The sequence below is a fragment of the Gopherus flavomarginatus genome, chromosome 2, assembly GCF_025201925.1.
Source record: "Gopherus flavomarginatus isolate rGopFla2 chromosome 2, rGopFla2.mat.asm, whole genome shotgun sequence".
NCBI classification, from domain to species: Eukaryota; Metazoa; Chordata; order Testudines; family Testudinidae; genus Gopherus; species Gopherus flavomarginatus.
The window spans coordinates 224,859,373-224,875,295 of NC_066618.1; the positions used below are offsets into that span (position 1 = coordinate 224,859,373).

The 15,923-nt window shown below is 41.2% G+C and overlaps 2 protein-coding genes across 3 annotated transcripts in view; both read left to right on the top strand.

Moving 5' to 3' along the window:
- The window catches only part of LOC127045671 (serine/arginine repetitive matrix protein 1-like), a 190,592-nt gene that overhangs the window by 125,536 nt on the left and 49,133 nt on the right, over positions 1–15,923 (top strand). The gene's annotated exons all lie outside the window — the stretch shown is intronic.
- Positions 1–15,923, top strand: part of SPIDR (scaffold protein involved in DNA repair) — a 322,336-nt gene that overhangs the window by 16,228 nt on the left and 290,185 nt on the right. For both annotated transcript variants that reach the window (XM_050941943.1, XM_050941945.1), the window contains exons 2-5: positions 5,482–5,637; positions 6,909–6,987; positions 9,403–9,588; positions 12,220–12,386. In XM_050941943.1, coding sequence (XP_050797900.1) covers positions 5,482–5,637; positions 6,909–6,987; positions 9,403–9,588; positions 12,220–12,386 — 588 coding nt within the window. The remainder of the gene's footprint in view (positions 1–5,481; positions 5,638–6,908; positions 6,988–9,402; positions 9,589–12,219; positions 12,387–15,923) is intronic.

Below are 15,923 nucleotides of genomic sequence, written 5' to 3' on the forward strand. Positions count from 1 at the left end.
GATGCATTTGTAAGATTCATTAGTACAGTCAGTCTTAGCAGCACATGGGAAATCAAAATGCAGTTAATCTAAAATTTCTGTTGCTGAAGATGAGAATTTCTATTTGGTAATCAAAAAAAATATAAAAATTACTTTTATGTTTTAAAAAATATTGTTACAAAGATATGATTTCTTGCTATTTACTGGCCAACACCAATATTGTGATGCTGCATAAAATTTGCATTTGGCAGGGCTTATGAATGGTGATATCTGTTCTAGGTAATGAGACAAAGTAAACCAATATAACTAGTTTTTAAATCAACATAAGACAGTTCGCAAACAAAGCTGCACCAGTTTTACTAAAATGATTTAAGCTAAACTGGTACAACCTCTGTGTTTAGAGGAGTCCATAGTGTTGTGCCTGAAGTGCCAGGTTGCTTTCTAGTTACATTAAAAGTGAAATCCTCAGATCAGGCTACTGGTGGTGCTCAGCATTGCTATGTGGTTTCAGTTACTGGTCTCTCTCATCTTGAGCTAGGTGTTCTAGGAAGCAAATGAAAGTGGCTTTTGTTACTCGAAAGCAGCTACTCTATCTGATTAAAGCAGTGATAGTGACTGGCTGTCCAGTTCTTGGATGAAAGAATTAATGCATATTGAGGTTTGGTGAAAAATGAAGAGAATCAACAGGGCTATGATGTAAATGTGGAGTACCCTTTTTCCCTTCCACAAGGTGCTAAAGTGATGAAGGGTCTTGTCCTTCTGTCCTTGAAGTAAATGAGAGTTTTGCCTTTAAGTTGATGAAAGCAGGCCCAAAGTAAACAGTGTAGCATTTTATGGGCCTGATGTTATCCTTACTAATGTGGGTAGTCCTAAGTGTGAGTTGAAGGCTTAGACCCTGTGCCATTCCTGCTGGCTCCATAAAGATACTGAGCAGGAGGATTGATCGCTGTGGGATTTCACATGTGAGGACCTGGAGAGGGAGGAGCAGGAGCATATCATGATTGACTGAGCTCTGAGATGAAAGATTCAAGTCATCTTGATGTGAGTTTCTGGCTTAGAACAGAGTAGTCCGTGTGTTTGCTCAGTGTGTAAGCTTTAGTGCCCTGCACTCTGTGGTGGCTCCCTGTTTAGAATCAGGACACAATGGAAAGTTTTGCTTCACATCTTCAAAACCTTCCATAGAATTACCCATGGGTACATTTTCACTTAAATGATAATGATCTTCTGTGACAGCTTCCTTTCTGTCTAAATAGCAACTTCAGGAGAGAACCTTATGGGTAGCAAATCTGGAACTCACTCCTAGAAAGTGTTGGGATGATCATGAGCTTTGCTGCCATCAGGAAAAATTGCAATGCCCACTTGTTTCATGTAATCTTTCCACAATACAGCAATTACCAAAATAAATAAATAAAATCCAAGCCCTGTTGGCTGTAGGGAAGAGAGAGATGTATTGTGTTCACTTCAGAATTTTGGAAGGCATTTAAATACATGATTATGGACGCCATGAGAACTAGCTAGATAAATACACGTCAAAGGCTGCATATGTACTTCTAATGACCTTTCTGGTATACTATATACTAGAGGGGTCAAACTTACTGGCCCTCTGAGCCACATATGACAATCTTCAGAAGTTTGAGAGCTAGGGCTTATCTGTTGGGAGCTGGGGGTTGGGGATTCAGCCCCACTCCTGTTGAAGCCCCAAGCCCTGCCAAGGTGCGCCCTGCTGGGCAGAAGCCCCTACTGCACTACCCCGCTGCAAGGCAGAGGTCCCGAGCTTCCACCCCCCATCCCCCAGTCTGATAGATGGAGAATGGAGGGGCTGGGCAGGGGGTCGCCAAGAGCTGCACTTTAATGGCAAAAGAGCCACATGTGGCTTGTGAGCCACAGTCTGACCACCCTGGTATATACTGTAGGACAAGGGTTCCCAAACTTGATTCACAGCTTGTTCAGGGTAAGCCCCTAGTGGGCTGTGAAACGCTTTATCTGAGCATCTGCAGGTAGGGACGCTCGCAACTCCCAGTAGTCACAGTTCGCCGTTCCCGGTCAATAGGAGCAGCGGGAAGCGGTGCGGGCCGGGCCACCGCTTCCCACAGCTCCCATTTGCCAGGAATGGCGAACTGTGGCCACCGGGAGCTGTGAGGCGGCTGTACCTGCGGATGCTCTGGTAAACAAAGTGTCTCGCAGCCCGCCAGGGGCTTACCCTGAACAAGCTGTGAACCAAGTTTGGGAACCCCTGCTGTAGGATTTATAACCTTTTTCCTGTAGTTTTGAAATAAAGAATGTTTTATATCTGTGTTTAACTCTACAATAGGCTCCTGACTGGCAACACATGTACCAATTCAGAGAGAATCTGAGTAATTCTTAATGATTCATAGGAATATGAGTAATTTAAATATAAGTATAACTTGTAAACTGCTGTGAAATTCTAAAGACATTGGATGTGCCAATATATGCTACTTACATCAACAGTTCTCAAACTCTGATACCTGCTGTACCATATCTAACATTGAACAGTAATGGGCATACAGCCTTCATAAAGTCAATTAATTGTGGTCCATGTGCTACCACTGGTATGTGTACCACAGTCTGAGAAATGTTTATGTAGATTAAACATTATTTTTAAAGGTGGAAGGAATCACTATGATAATATAGTCTGTCCTGCATAATACAGAATTTCACTCAGTTCCTGTAGTGGAGGAAATTACTTAGTCATTAAATACATTGCGTTTAGCATTTTCTGCTTATTTTAAACAGGAATTACTATCTATCTGAAATGACAGGTAGTGTTTAGACTGACAGAATATAATGTAGTTACTGGTGATGAAATTTCCTTTAGACTTTGTGGTTAAATCTTATTCTTGATATGTGTTTTTGGATCTATAATGATTGCAAGTGTTCAGGGACTTCAGTTTCCCATCTCAGAGATTAATAGATTCCAAGGCCAGAAAGGACTATTGTGAAAATCTAGCCTGACCTGTATAATGCAGGCCACAGATCTTCCCCAGTATAGTTCCTTTTGAACTAGAGCATATCATGCGCTCTCTTTTCTTTTTTCTCTTTTTAATTAAAAAGTCAAATGGCCAGTGATGGAGAATCCACCATGGCCTTTGGTAAATTGTTCCAATGTTTAATTACCAGAGGGTAGCCGTGTTAGTCTGGATCTGTAAAAGCAGCAAAGAGTCCTGTGGCACCTTATAGACTAACAGACGTTTTGGAGCATGAGCTTTCGTGGGTGAATACCCACTTCCTCAGATGCATGTAATGGAAATATCCAGGGGCAGTTGTATATATGTGTGCTAGCAAGCAAGCTAGAGATAACGAGGTCAGTTCAATCAGGGAGGATGAGGCCCTGTTCTAGCAGTTGAGGTGTGAAAACCAAGAGAGGAGAAACTGGTTCTGTAATTGGCAAGCCATTCACAGTCTTTGTTCAATCCTGAGCTGATGGTGTCAAATTTGCAGATGAACTGAAGCTCAGCAGTTTCTCTTTGAAGTCTGGTCCTGAAGTTTTTTTGCTGCAGGATGGCCACCTTAAGGTCTGCTATAGTGTGGCCAGGGAGGTTGAAGTGCTCTCCTACAGGTTTTTGTATATTGCCATTCCTAATGTCTGATTTGTGTCCATTTATCCTTTTCCGTAGAGACTGTCCAGTTTGGCCGATGTACATAGCAGAGGGGCATTGTTGGCATATGATGGCGTATATTACATTGGTGGATGTGCAGGTGAATGAACCAGTGATGGTGTGGCTGATCTGGTTAGGTCCTGTGATGGTGTCGCTGGTGTAGATATGTGGGCAGAGTTGGCATCGAGGTTTGTTGCACGGATTGGTTCCTGAGCTAGAGTTATTATGGTGTGGTGTGCAGTTACCGGTGAGAATATGTTTCAGGTTGGCAGGTTGTCTGTGGGCAAGGATCGGCCTGCCACCCAAGGCCTGTGAAAGTGTGGGATCATTGTCCAGGATGGGTTGTAGATCCTTGATGATGCGTTGGAGGGGTTTTAGCTGGGGGCTGTATGTGATGGCCAGTGGAGTCCTGTTGGTTTCTCTCTTGGGTTTGTCTTGCAGTAGGAGGCTTCTGGGTACACGTCTGGCTCTGTTGATCTGTTTCCTTATTTCCTCGTGCGGGTATTGTAGTTTTGAGAATGCTTGGTGGTACCCGCACGAGGAAATAAGGAAACAGATCAACAGAGCCAGACGTGTACCCAGAAGCCTCCTACTGCAAGACAAACCCAAGAGAGAAACCAACAGGACTCCACTGGCCATCACATACAGCCCCCAGCTAAAACCCCTCCAACGCATCATCAAGGATCTACAACCCATCCTGGACAATGATCCCACACTTTCACAGGCCTTGGGTGGCAGGCCGATCCTTGCCCACAGACAACCTGCCAACCTGAAACATATTCTCACCGGTAACTGCACACCACACCATAATAACTCTAGCTCAGGAACCAATCCATGCAACAAACCTCGATGCCAACTCTGCCCACATATCTACACCAGCGACACCATCACAGGACCTAACCAGATCAGCCACACCATCACTGGTTCATTCACCTGCACATCCACCAATGTAATATACGCCATCATATGCCAACAATGCCCCTCTGCTATGTACATCGGCCAAACTGGACAGTCTCTACGGAAAAGGATAAATGGACACAAATCAGACATTAGGAATGGCAATATACAAAAACCTGTAGGAGAGCACTTCAACCTCCCTGGCCACACTATAGCAGACCTTAAGGTGGCCATCCTGCAGCAAAAAAACTTCAGGACCAGACTTCAAAGAGAAACTGCTGAGCTTCAGTTCATCTGCAAATTTGACACCATCAGCTCAGGATTGAACAAAGACTGTGAATGGCTTGCCAATTACAGAACCAGTTTCTCCTCTCTTGGTTTTCACACCTCAACTGCTAGAACAGGGCCTCATCCTCCCTGATTGAACTGACCTCGTTATCTCTAGCTTGCTTGCTAGCACACATATATACAACTGCCCCTGGATATTTCCATTACATGCATCTGAGGAAGTGGGTATTCACCCACGAAAGCTCATGCTCCAAAACGTCTGTTAGTCTATAAGGTGCCACAGGACTCTTTGCTGTTTAATTACCCTTACTGTCTTATTTCAGTCTGAATTTGTCTAGCTTCAAATTCTATCCATTGGATCTTGATATACTTTTGTCTGATAGACTGAGAAGCCTATTATCAAATATTTGTTCATGTAGTTACTTACAGACTGATCGAGTTACCCCTTAACCTTTTCTTTGTTAAGCTAAACAGATTGAGCTCCTTGAGTCTATCATTCTTAAAGCATATTTTCTGCTCCTTTAATCATTCTCCTGGTTCTTTTCTGAACCCTCTCCAATTTATTGAAAAGCAGAAATTACAATTCTTTGGTAAGTATTCAAACCAAAGTGGTGATCTAGATTAACTAGACTTTACTGTATTTAAAATAAAAATAAATATGAACGATAAATAGTTTAATGGGTTTACAATTTTTTTGTAGAGGAAACGAGCTTGGGATGCTGAATGTACATCTTTTCCAGATGAGACACCTCTAAGGTTGAGAAAAGCAAATGCTGGGACAGCAATGGTGGCTACTTCCATTTCCAATGCATGGCTTAAATGTGGCGATGGATTTCAGAGCACTTCCATGCTTGAGGTAAAATCCTGGTTTACTTGTGGTGTAGGCTAGAGATGCAAGCTGATGTTCATAAGGCTTTCCCCCTAATTTAGCTTTTTATGCACAATTTCAAAAAGAACAAACCTACTGTTTATAGCAAACATACAACAAATCCTTGAGGCTTTAATGTGGCTTGTAGTCCTCTCCCAAAATTTCCATTGGTTGAAATATTCATGTGTTCCATCTCTTCTCCCCATATTTGCTTATATTGTCAGTTGTCCTCCTTCTCTTGGAACACCACACAAAAGTTGTGTCAACAGCATATTGTTGAGTTGACAAGTTAAGCAGAACTGGAAAACAAGACTGCACAAGAATTAGTTTTCATTCCAAAGTGTAATTCTCTCTGCACATGATGGTATCTTACACTTATCCTGGTCAGTACCTATCATCTGGAAAGAGCTCAAGCATCTCAAACTATATTTATAGTATCAAAAAATAATTCCATCTGTTCCTGGGATGCAATACAGCAGCTGTTTAAAAGTTCACAGCCACACTCAACAGTAGTTCACGGTGGATTTCAGTTGATATTTCAGTTTTATGTCTCATTCAAAATGGCATTTGCTGTACCTTTACCTCTGATACCTCACCAGGATGTTTGTTCAATTCTGGCTGACATTGAAGGAATGCTATCTACTGAATAGCCAACTCTGCATCTTCGTGCACTTGTTTTTTTCCCTGGAATCTCTTATCCAAGTACTGGCCAGGCCCATTGGTGCTTGGTTTGTGAGATTTTATAAGAGCAGAGTCAGTACAGCTGCATGCTTCTTTCCCTGCCCCTTTGAATATGTTAAGGATCATATTTTCCATCCTTCAGCCTGCTCTCCCACTTTGGAATTAGGGTGCAATTGTTGCCTACCTCTCCCCCTGGCAAAATGTTATGTCAGAGCTTTGGGCAGGGAGAGGGGACATTTTCCTGACCTAGAGCAGACATTATGCAGTTCTGAAGTTGTTGTTCCTTAGGAGGAGTATGAGGGAATCAGTAAGACTGCTTAATATATATATATATATATATATATATATAAATGATTTTAATAGAAAATAAAGCTCACTGACTTGAAAGTAAACTGCCACATTAATGTGAATAAATAATGGAATAGTTCTAAGCTATAGGTACAGCATTGTTACAGTGACTATTACCCTGTTCCTTTAATCATTTGGGGTGTGTGTGTGTGTGTGTGTGTGTGTGTGTGTGTGTGTGTGTGTGTGTGTGTGTGTAACAAATAAATATATATATATTTTTTGTTATGTAGACATCAGAATCTCCTGAAAAGAAGTCTAGAGGTGATAAGCATCTTGGGCCACTGCTTACCTCTGCTGAAGGAACACTAGGTACTATCACTATTTCACATTAACATTGTAAAAGCATGTGGACAATGCAAACTGATAGTCGCATTTTCTCAGTTCTTACCTGTGACATCAGCTGCTTCCAGCTGCTGACATAGTCTGTGCATACAGAGGGTGATCTCTGGAAGAAATAGAACTGATCCTATCTGACTTGCACCTGCATTCCTGGTCTCCCTCTTCCCTGATCTCCAGATAGAGATCCTGAGAAGGGTGGTGGCCACTGCTTCTGCATGTGCAGAAGGAGCTCTACTAATGCTGAATTTGTTGTACAGTCCTATCCTGCCAGGGACAGTATTTTAAAGTTTTTTCCCTCCCCACAGTTTAAAAAAAAAACAAAAACACCTTTTAAAGTGTATAGATGGAAGGTGAGGCAGTTGTGAACTCCACTTGGAGAGAGATAAATAAGGAGACGAAAGGTGGAGCTAGGGGGAAAAGAAAATGGAGCCTATCAGCTGGATTGATGGCAGCAGCACTGCTGCTTTCATAGCCTTTTCCCTTTGTGTGAGGACACCCAGGATAGCAGCATGGAGCAACTACTATCGTGATAGGAATTGCAAAAATGGATGCAGCCATAACAGTAAATTTTGAAGGGGTAATTTGATTTTTACTGTTCAAAAACAGCTTAGATACAATGTAAAATAAGTTCTAATTTGCATGCATATATATATGGCAAAACACCTTATTCCAAAAAAGTCCCAGATGCTTTGTAGGCTTGGGAATGTAATCAGCTATTGATGAAATGCAGCTACCTCTGGTAAAACATATTAGTGTTACTATGAACTCTTAGAATTAAAAAGTGAAGAATAATGCTATATCTAGGTGAAACTTCAGGGAGAACTTAAATTTTAATTCCATGAGATCAGTTTGATCAGTTGGCCAATGATAGCACTCCATTCATGTACAAAGTGCGCTGGGATAGTGGTTGTGGCGTCAGTGCTCAGAAGGTAACACTGTAGCAGCATTGTACTGCTGATCACCTTTCTGGGAACTTACTTTGGGTAAAGTGTCACCAGTGGAATCGCTAACATCTTTTCCTGGAGCACCCCTGGAAGGTGTTTCTTGGTAGTCTCACTTGTGAGATCTGACAGGCCCCTGCCACTTGTTAGTATGTCAGAGTCTGCTCTTAAATACTGTTTTAAACACTTCAGTCAAAATCACTCATATTGGTCTTCCTAGCTTCTCTACCTCCTAGCCTCCATTGCCAGTCAAAGTCCTCTCTTCCTTAGAGGTGCAAGGTAGGGAAACTACTGCGGCAGACTCTTTCCACTTTTCCTCAAAGGAGTTTGAAACCCACCACAGGTTTTTCAGGCTCTTTTCAGGTGTGTCACTTCTACCCCCTGCCTCCAGTCCTTGTCTCTCCATTTTCCCCAGAGGCTCTGCTGCCTCTCTTGGGTTCCATGAGTTAAAAATAAATAAGATAATGGGCATCGCTTCTCCATGCTGTCCTTGGAGTTCAAAATTATGCGTTTCCAGATTTTTGAATGAAATCTGTGTTGGGAGGGGGGAAGCTGATTTTGTTTTTTCCCTCCAGTACTGATACCAAACAACTGGATTTTTCAGAATGAAAAGTCAAACTTCAAAGTGGAAGGAAATAAGAGATCTCATTTGCTTGTGCCTGCCTGCTCTGTAAACTGAAATTCATTGTGCTACTAACCTGTAATCCTCCTCCTTTATATACATTAATAATAATGGGTAAAAGGTATTTTGGAATACTTATCTGTTGTCTTTACTTTATCTCTAAAAACATGTTGGTTTCACCAGTTATCTGTGAATGAACAGTTTTTAATTACTCTTGAACAGCTTAATTGCCTTTTCTAATTTTGCTATGACAGAGAGGCTCTACAATTCTGCATCTTAACTTTTGTTGTTATGATAATGGTGGCACATTTGTTAGTTTTTGTGTGTAAATTACTAGACATACCTAAAAATAAATAAATCCAGGAACTGATTTTACTTTCAGGTTTTAAATATTTAAAGTGTCTCTGGAGAGGTGGAGTCTGGGGATGACAGTGATCTAGAGGAATGAACTGGGGGCTGTGTCGAGATTTCTAGTCCTGGCTCTGCTACTGACTTGCTCTGTGGCCTTGGCCAAGTCAAGTGACCCCTCTGCCCCCCATTCTCTTTCTGTAAATGGAGATATTAATATTGGCCTCAAAGAGTTGTAATGAAGATGGATAATGCTTTATATTTTAAAAGTGTAAGTGGTAAATGCTGTAATATTTTAGTGTTAAGTGTGGATACTCAAGTAGTTGCACCTATATTGGGGGGGAGGGGAGGGACAGGACTTATGATTTATTTCAGCTCAAAAAGAAGGCAAGTTTAATTTTAAATTCACTAGTTTAGAAACTCATATTGATTTGATAGTGTTACATACTAACACTGTCTCGTGCTCTCTGATAGGAGTTTCTGCTGCTGTGAACCCAGAGGAGTTTGCAGACATAATATGGAGCTCCAGTGGCAGCGACTTCTCAGATGATGAGAATAAAATATTGATTTCAAGGTTGTATAACCAAAAGAGTCATGGTTCCAAAGCACAGAAATCTTACAGCAAGCATAACTTATTGTCCGAGGACAGGAGTAGCGAAGGTGAGTTCAAATGTTTTGCAAATGCTTTTTGGAAAGAAATCCTGTTTGCTGAATTTTAAATATTTTATGGGAAAATCATCTGAAGTTATTGCAAAACGTTACAGCTCTGATCCTGCTCTAATTGAAGTTGGTGAAAAAACTCCCTCTAACTTCTGTGGAAGCCAGAATGGGCTATAAACAGCATTAGCAAAAGTGGACTATACGCTAAAGTATGATGGGTGGAATGGCAAGGGATAATAGTTTTTAATTTGTATTGGACAACTATTCTTAATATATTGAAATAGGATGACCTACTCTTTATAGGATGGTATACTAACTCCTTGGTCCATGCTGTTTGTGGAGTTGTGAACCCCCAGGCCTTCAGTCCCCATGCAGCCAGTGGTGCTACTGCTTGCTTTTACCTAAGGCTTGATTTCTTCCCTATGGGTGCTTGGTTTCAGATGCGCAAGCACCTCTCGAGCCCTTGATTAGAGATTTTTCCTTTAGCAATGTCTGTTCGGCCTGCACATATGCTCTGTACAATCTGGTCCCGCGTTCCAAGGGTATGTAGGGTTGCACATGTGAACTGCCATCAGTTCCTTCTCTATCACTTCATTCTGAGATGGAATGTTAACTTGTCCGCCTGATGTGTGCCTCAGTGTGTTTTGTAGTTTTGTTTTTTGGTTTAGAGTTAGTTATTGTTAGTATAGATTAGTTGTAAGAGGTTTCAGTTTTTCCTCTTTCCCCAGTTTTTTCCCCCCATTTTTCCTGGGGAGTTTATTTGGCCTGGCTGGGCTTGCCAGCTTTCAAATGCTGCCTCTCCTGTCGGGAGACTGTCCCAATCAGTGGCACTCTAAGTATATCCATTGCTTGGGAGAGTCCCGTATCTCCCAAATGTATAACTTTTTTTTGTGTGGCTCTTAAAATCTGGAGCTCAGTAGAATCAAGAGACTAAACTGAAGCTGCTCCCGATGAAGCACTCCCCTTGACCCACTTTCAAATCAGGTCAGGAGATTCCCTCCCTCCCAATGGTGTCTCTACTCTCTCTCTCCATTCAAGCAAGTGTAGACAGAATGGAGCAAAAAGTGTGTTTACTTGCTTTGCAAGCAAGACAAGATCCTTCCCCTCCGGAGTTTACAATCTCAGGCCTGGTCTACACCTAAAACATAAGTCGATTAAGCTATGTCCCTCACGGGTATGAGATATTCACACACTCTGAGTGTCGTAGTTAAGCCCAACTAGTCCCTGGTGTAGACCACTGCTTGAACAGAAGAATTCTTCCATTGACCTAGCTACTGCCTCTCAGAGGGATGGATTAATCACAGTGACAGAAAAACTCCTTCCACTACTGTAGCAAGTGTCTATACTATAGTGGCATAACTGCAGCTGTGCTGCTCTAGCATTCGTAATGTAGGCATGCTATTAGATCCTGATCCTGCAATTTACTGCACAGGGAGGAGGAAGACTGTTATACCAACACAGAGCCCCTCTGACTTCAAAAGATCTTGAAATGGGATCAGCATGACTAGACCCTTATGTCTGATGCAGTCCCATTTAAAGTAAACTAGATTCCATGTGTTTTTAAAGATAATCTTTTTTGCAGGATAAGGGCCTAAATATCCAATGTACAGCTGAAGGATAGGGACTGGGTTTCTTTGAGACAGAGCTGGGTTCTATAAGTGGAGAGAAGAGGCCTATTTTCAGGGGAAATTGGAAGAAAGAAGGGGTGAGTTGGAGGTTTGATTGGACCTGGTATTAACCTATTTGTTCTGTCTACACTAACTGAGCTGGGAAGCATGTTCCCAGCTGTAGACAGACAGATGTTAGTCCAGTAGGTCAGACAGGGCTTAAAAATATTATTGTAGCTGGGGATAGCATATGCGGTGGCTTGGGCTAGCCCCCTGAGCACAAACTGACTCGGATGCCCTGAGCACATCCCCTGAGCTGCCGCTTGTGCTACTGCAAACTATACTTCTGTTTTTAGTGTGCTAACTCAAGGAGAGCTAGCGTGTCTCTCTACCTGTTCTAGAAGCACAGTGCCAGCGGCAGTGTAGATGTACCCATCATCTTGTTGCTGTTGTCTGCACCTTTTTTCTTTTGGAACAACCTTCATGTGTCTTTGGTTCGTCAACTGTCTATTTTTGTTTCAAATCTCTGATGAAGACTTAATTTTTCTCTCTTATCCTTTACTTCTCTTACCCTCTGTTTGATTTACTCAGCCAAACTTGAGCTAGGGCTTTTGGAAAATGTAACTAGATAAATCCTAATAATTAAAAACCTGCTACCTTCTTAAGGAGGGTACTATCAGATTGCAAACCAATCAGATTACATATGGAAATAATCTGTCATGTTGAGATTTGCCTCCACAAAAGTTAGCATTTACCTGCTATTTAATTTTATAACTGTACTATTTAGTTCTGCAAAGTATATTAGAATTCAGCTTTTTATGGAAGATGCTATCAAAGTTGTTTTGTGTGTTATGGAAAGAGTAAGAAAAATATTGGTTGAATGTACACAAAATAACATCATTTACATTTTTGAATTAGAGATAATTTAACAGCATGTTTACTATCATTGTTGAATTTATAGTTATAGATAGCACACAGACTCATTAAGAAAAATGTCTTTAATTTTAACAAATACTTCATTAAGGTGAACTACAGTTCATTGACTGGGAGAAAGACAGTGATCCTGGGAATAGTGGTGATGAATGCAGTGGATCAGGAAAAGATGACAGTGCATTGGACATATCAGACTCTGATTCCTGTGGAAGCAGTAATTATCCGCCCCTTGAAGAGAAGGAAGGTGAACTTCTTAAGGTGAGAAAATGTTTCTGCTTAAAAATACCAAAGCTTAACTGTACAGCATATTAAGGTTTGGAGAACTGATTTGGGTGGGACATGAGGTTTTTTGTTTTTGTTTACCTCTTCTCCCTAAAAGAGAGCTTCACAAACAAGAATATTTCAAATTTTCATTCTTCCCCAAACTTACAAATAGGTAAGCAGTGTGGTCAGTGAATAGAGTAGTCGACAGGGAGTCTTGTTGTTCTTAAATCATCACATGAGATCTGATTTAGAAAATAAAATGATTAATTCATAAGAAAGTTATACAATGTCTTGTGCAGTTTAAGTGGCATGGGTTTTTGCCTTAAAGTCAGAGTGCTCTGCCAAAACAGGCTCTTCCAGTATCAGACCTTCCCGCAGTTCCCATTAGCTGGGAATGTCCAACTGCGGCCATAGGGAGCTGAGGGGCTCCATGCCTGCAGACGCTCCAGTTAAACAAAATGACAGTGTATTATATATTCAATTCAAGATTCCGTAGAATTTAAAATCATCATCAGATTTTGGTGTAGACCCGTTTATAAGCTGCTTCTTGCTGTGTCACTTTTTTACCAAAAATATTCGGCTTATGAACAAGTCCATATGGTAAATTTCTGGAGGATAGGTCCATCAATGGCTATTAGCCAAGATGGTCAGAGATTTATGCTCTGGGTGTCCCTAAGCCTCTGACTGGCAGATGCTGGGACTGGATAGCAGGGAATGGATTGCTCAAGAATTGCCTTGTTCTGTCCATTCCCTCTGAATCATCAGGCATTGCCCAGTGTCAGATGACAGGATACTGGGCTTGATGGGCCATTGGTTTGATCCAATATGACTGTTCTTATGTTCTTAACAAAATGGTTACCTGTTTCTTCCCACAGAAGATCCATTATCCTTTAGACACCAGTTTTACAAACTCTGTGTCTAAATTTGCATGTCTAAATTGTAGGTGCCTGCATTTTTTGGGTGTCCCAAATCTTGGATTGGTTTGTGCCAACTTGATTTTTGTGCTTCAGCTGGGAAATTAAATGACAATTGCTGTGCACGAATGCTATTTGCATGCAGAAAAACTTGATGTTTGAAATTGCACTCATAAAAATAAGCATACATATTTTAGAGACTGGATTGAAGTAATTTCTAATGTTTAGCCATTGTATTTAAAAGTTAATAGTACTGTACAAGTATGTTCTCAGAATTTCCAGTAGAGGGTGCCAAAAATTAACTATTCAGTTTTACTTTTCAGTAACAAATTACTTGGGCATTCTAGAGAAAATTGGATTTAGAATAGTATACTCTTATGTAATTGGATACACTTAATGCCCTGTAGTGGCAATTAGACATTGTGCAGGTTAAATTGTCCAAGAGGGGTTTGTGTGTATAGTGGGTGGGATGTTATGATGAATACAGATGTCAACATCAAATCTGACATATGAGCAGACATAAGGTATGGTGTGCTATTCTAGATAAAAGGAAAAACAAGCAGCATATCTGTAGTAGTAATGATAATAGGAGTGTGAAAACAATAGGCCAAACTAAATTGCATCACAACTTCAGTTAAATCAATTGAGTAGCAACTACTTTCACCAGGCCAAGACTATGAAAAAAGGATCGGTCTGAGAATAAGAGTTCTGCTTCCAGTCTACTAATCAGGAGTGGAGTAGAATCGCTGCCAAGTAGCAGATTCATCAGCCATGTTCTAGTGACTAACATCTGCTTCTGGCTAGTTGGTTATACACAAGGGTGAAGGGACTCCATTCCCAATATCTTGGAGAAAAGCCTAGCCTTCCTGACACCCTTTGCTATGAAGGGAAAGGTACAGGACTCTTTTCCAGAAAGCTGCTTGTGGAGCCATTTCTATTTCTTTTTTTTAATTTGCCTCTGACTAGTAAGATGTCTTATAAACTTGATGCTTCATCCCTTCTAGATGCTGTAAATAAGGAGAATTTCCCCCTGCAAGGGTCCCAGAGCTTGTGCTGCAGCCTGAGCCCAAACATCTGCACTGTAGTTAAACAGCACTTAGCCCAAGCTCTGTGAGCCTGAGTCAGCTGGCACAGGGCAGACGTGGGCTTTTAATTGCTGTGTAGACCCTCTACCCTTTCTTCCACCCTCAAGTTTAGGTTTTTCACCCCCTTTCAATTTCTGCAGTGCCTACCTTTTGTGCCCAAGCAGCAGGGAGACATTAAATGTGATTCCTGATCGTTTTGCTGCTACGCACAGGGCTGAGTAGTAGCAATGAAACTGAGAAGCTTGGTTTTCATTTTTGCTGCTGTTTGACAAAGCCATGAACAATAGTGGAAATATTAGAGCTGCCTATCTGTAGATTCAGGAAGACTGTACTGCTTTGGTTTGTTTCAAAAGGAAAGGCTATCTTCACAATCATAAGGGTTAGAAGCTTTTTTTAATGGAAATTTAAATTCTATACAACTCGATGGCTTGGGCCTCATGTTATCTAGGAATAACTTCCCTCTCTACACCGACAAGTAAATTTTTCATGCTCTGCCAACTAGTAATCTTGTTACTGTTGTGGTAGATCCCCTGAAATCAAGTCAAAACTGATAGTCAAGGCAGACAAGATTACATAAATCTGTAAATGGAATAGTTGAGGAGTTAGATGATACAATTTAATGGATACTTAGTGTATAAGCTCTCAGTTGTCAAATCATTTCCCCAATCTGACAAGCAGAGGGAGAAAGGCTGTCCTCCCAGATCTTCCCCATCCATACTATGTCAGGTGTCAGTGGGTGATGTGTAGGTAAGTACATCCTCACCCCTACACGCTCTTCAAAGCACCATCGGGAATCCTGGGAAAAATTAATACAGGATGAACTCAAATGAACTCTCTGCACATGGAAATCCTTTAAACTTTCTTAAATGTGGAATTTGGGAGTCCCAATAGCAGAGCTGGAATGGAGTGTCCCATCTCCACCTCATACTATCCCAGGAAAACACACTTAAGGTTTGTCTATACATGACAGTTTGCCACTTTAACTATACTGGGATAATGAAAGTGGTACAACCTGTTCCACCCCAGTGCGTCTGCAGTTATACCAGTATAGTTGATTCCCCTTTCCTGTATGGAATAAACTATACCAGGGGTCATCAGCCTTTCAGGAGTGGTGTGCTGAGTCTTCATTTATTTACTCTAATTTAAGGTTTTGCATGCCAGTAATACATTTTAACATTTTTAGACGGTCTCTTTCTATAAGTCTATAATATATAACTAAACTATTGTTGTATATAAAGTAAATAAGGTTTTTAAAATGTTTAAGAAGCTTCATTTAAAATTCAATTAAAATGCAGAGCTCCCCGGACCAGTGGCTAGGACCTAGGCAGTGTGAGTGCCACTGAAAATCAGCTTGCGTGCTGAAGGCAGCACACGTGCCATAGGTTGCCTATCCCTGAGCTATACCAATATACAGCATCTGTGCTAGGGGTTGTACCGGTACAACTATATTTCAGAAAAAAATCACGCCTCTAAGCAAAATAGTTTATACTGTTAAAAAATTGTGTGTAGACCAGGACTCGGAGGATTCCTTT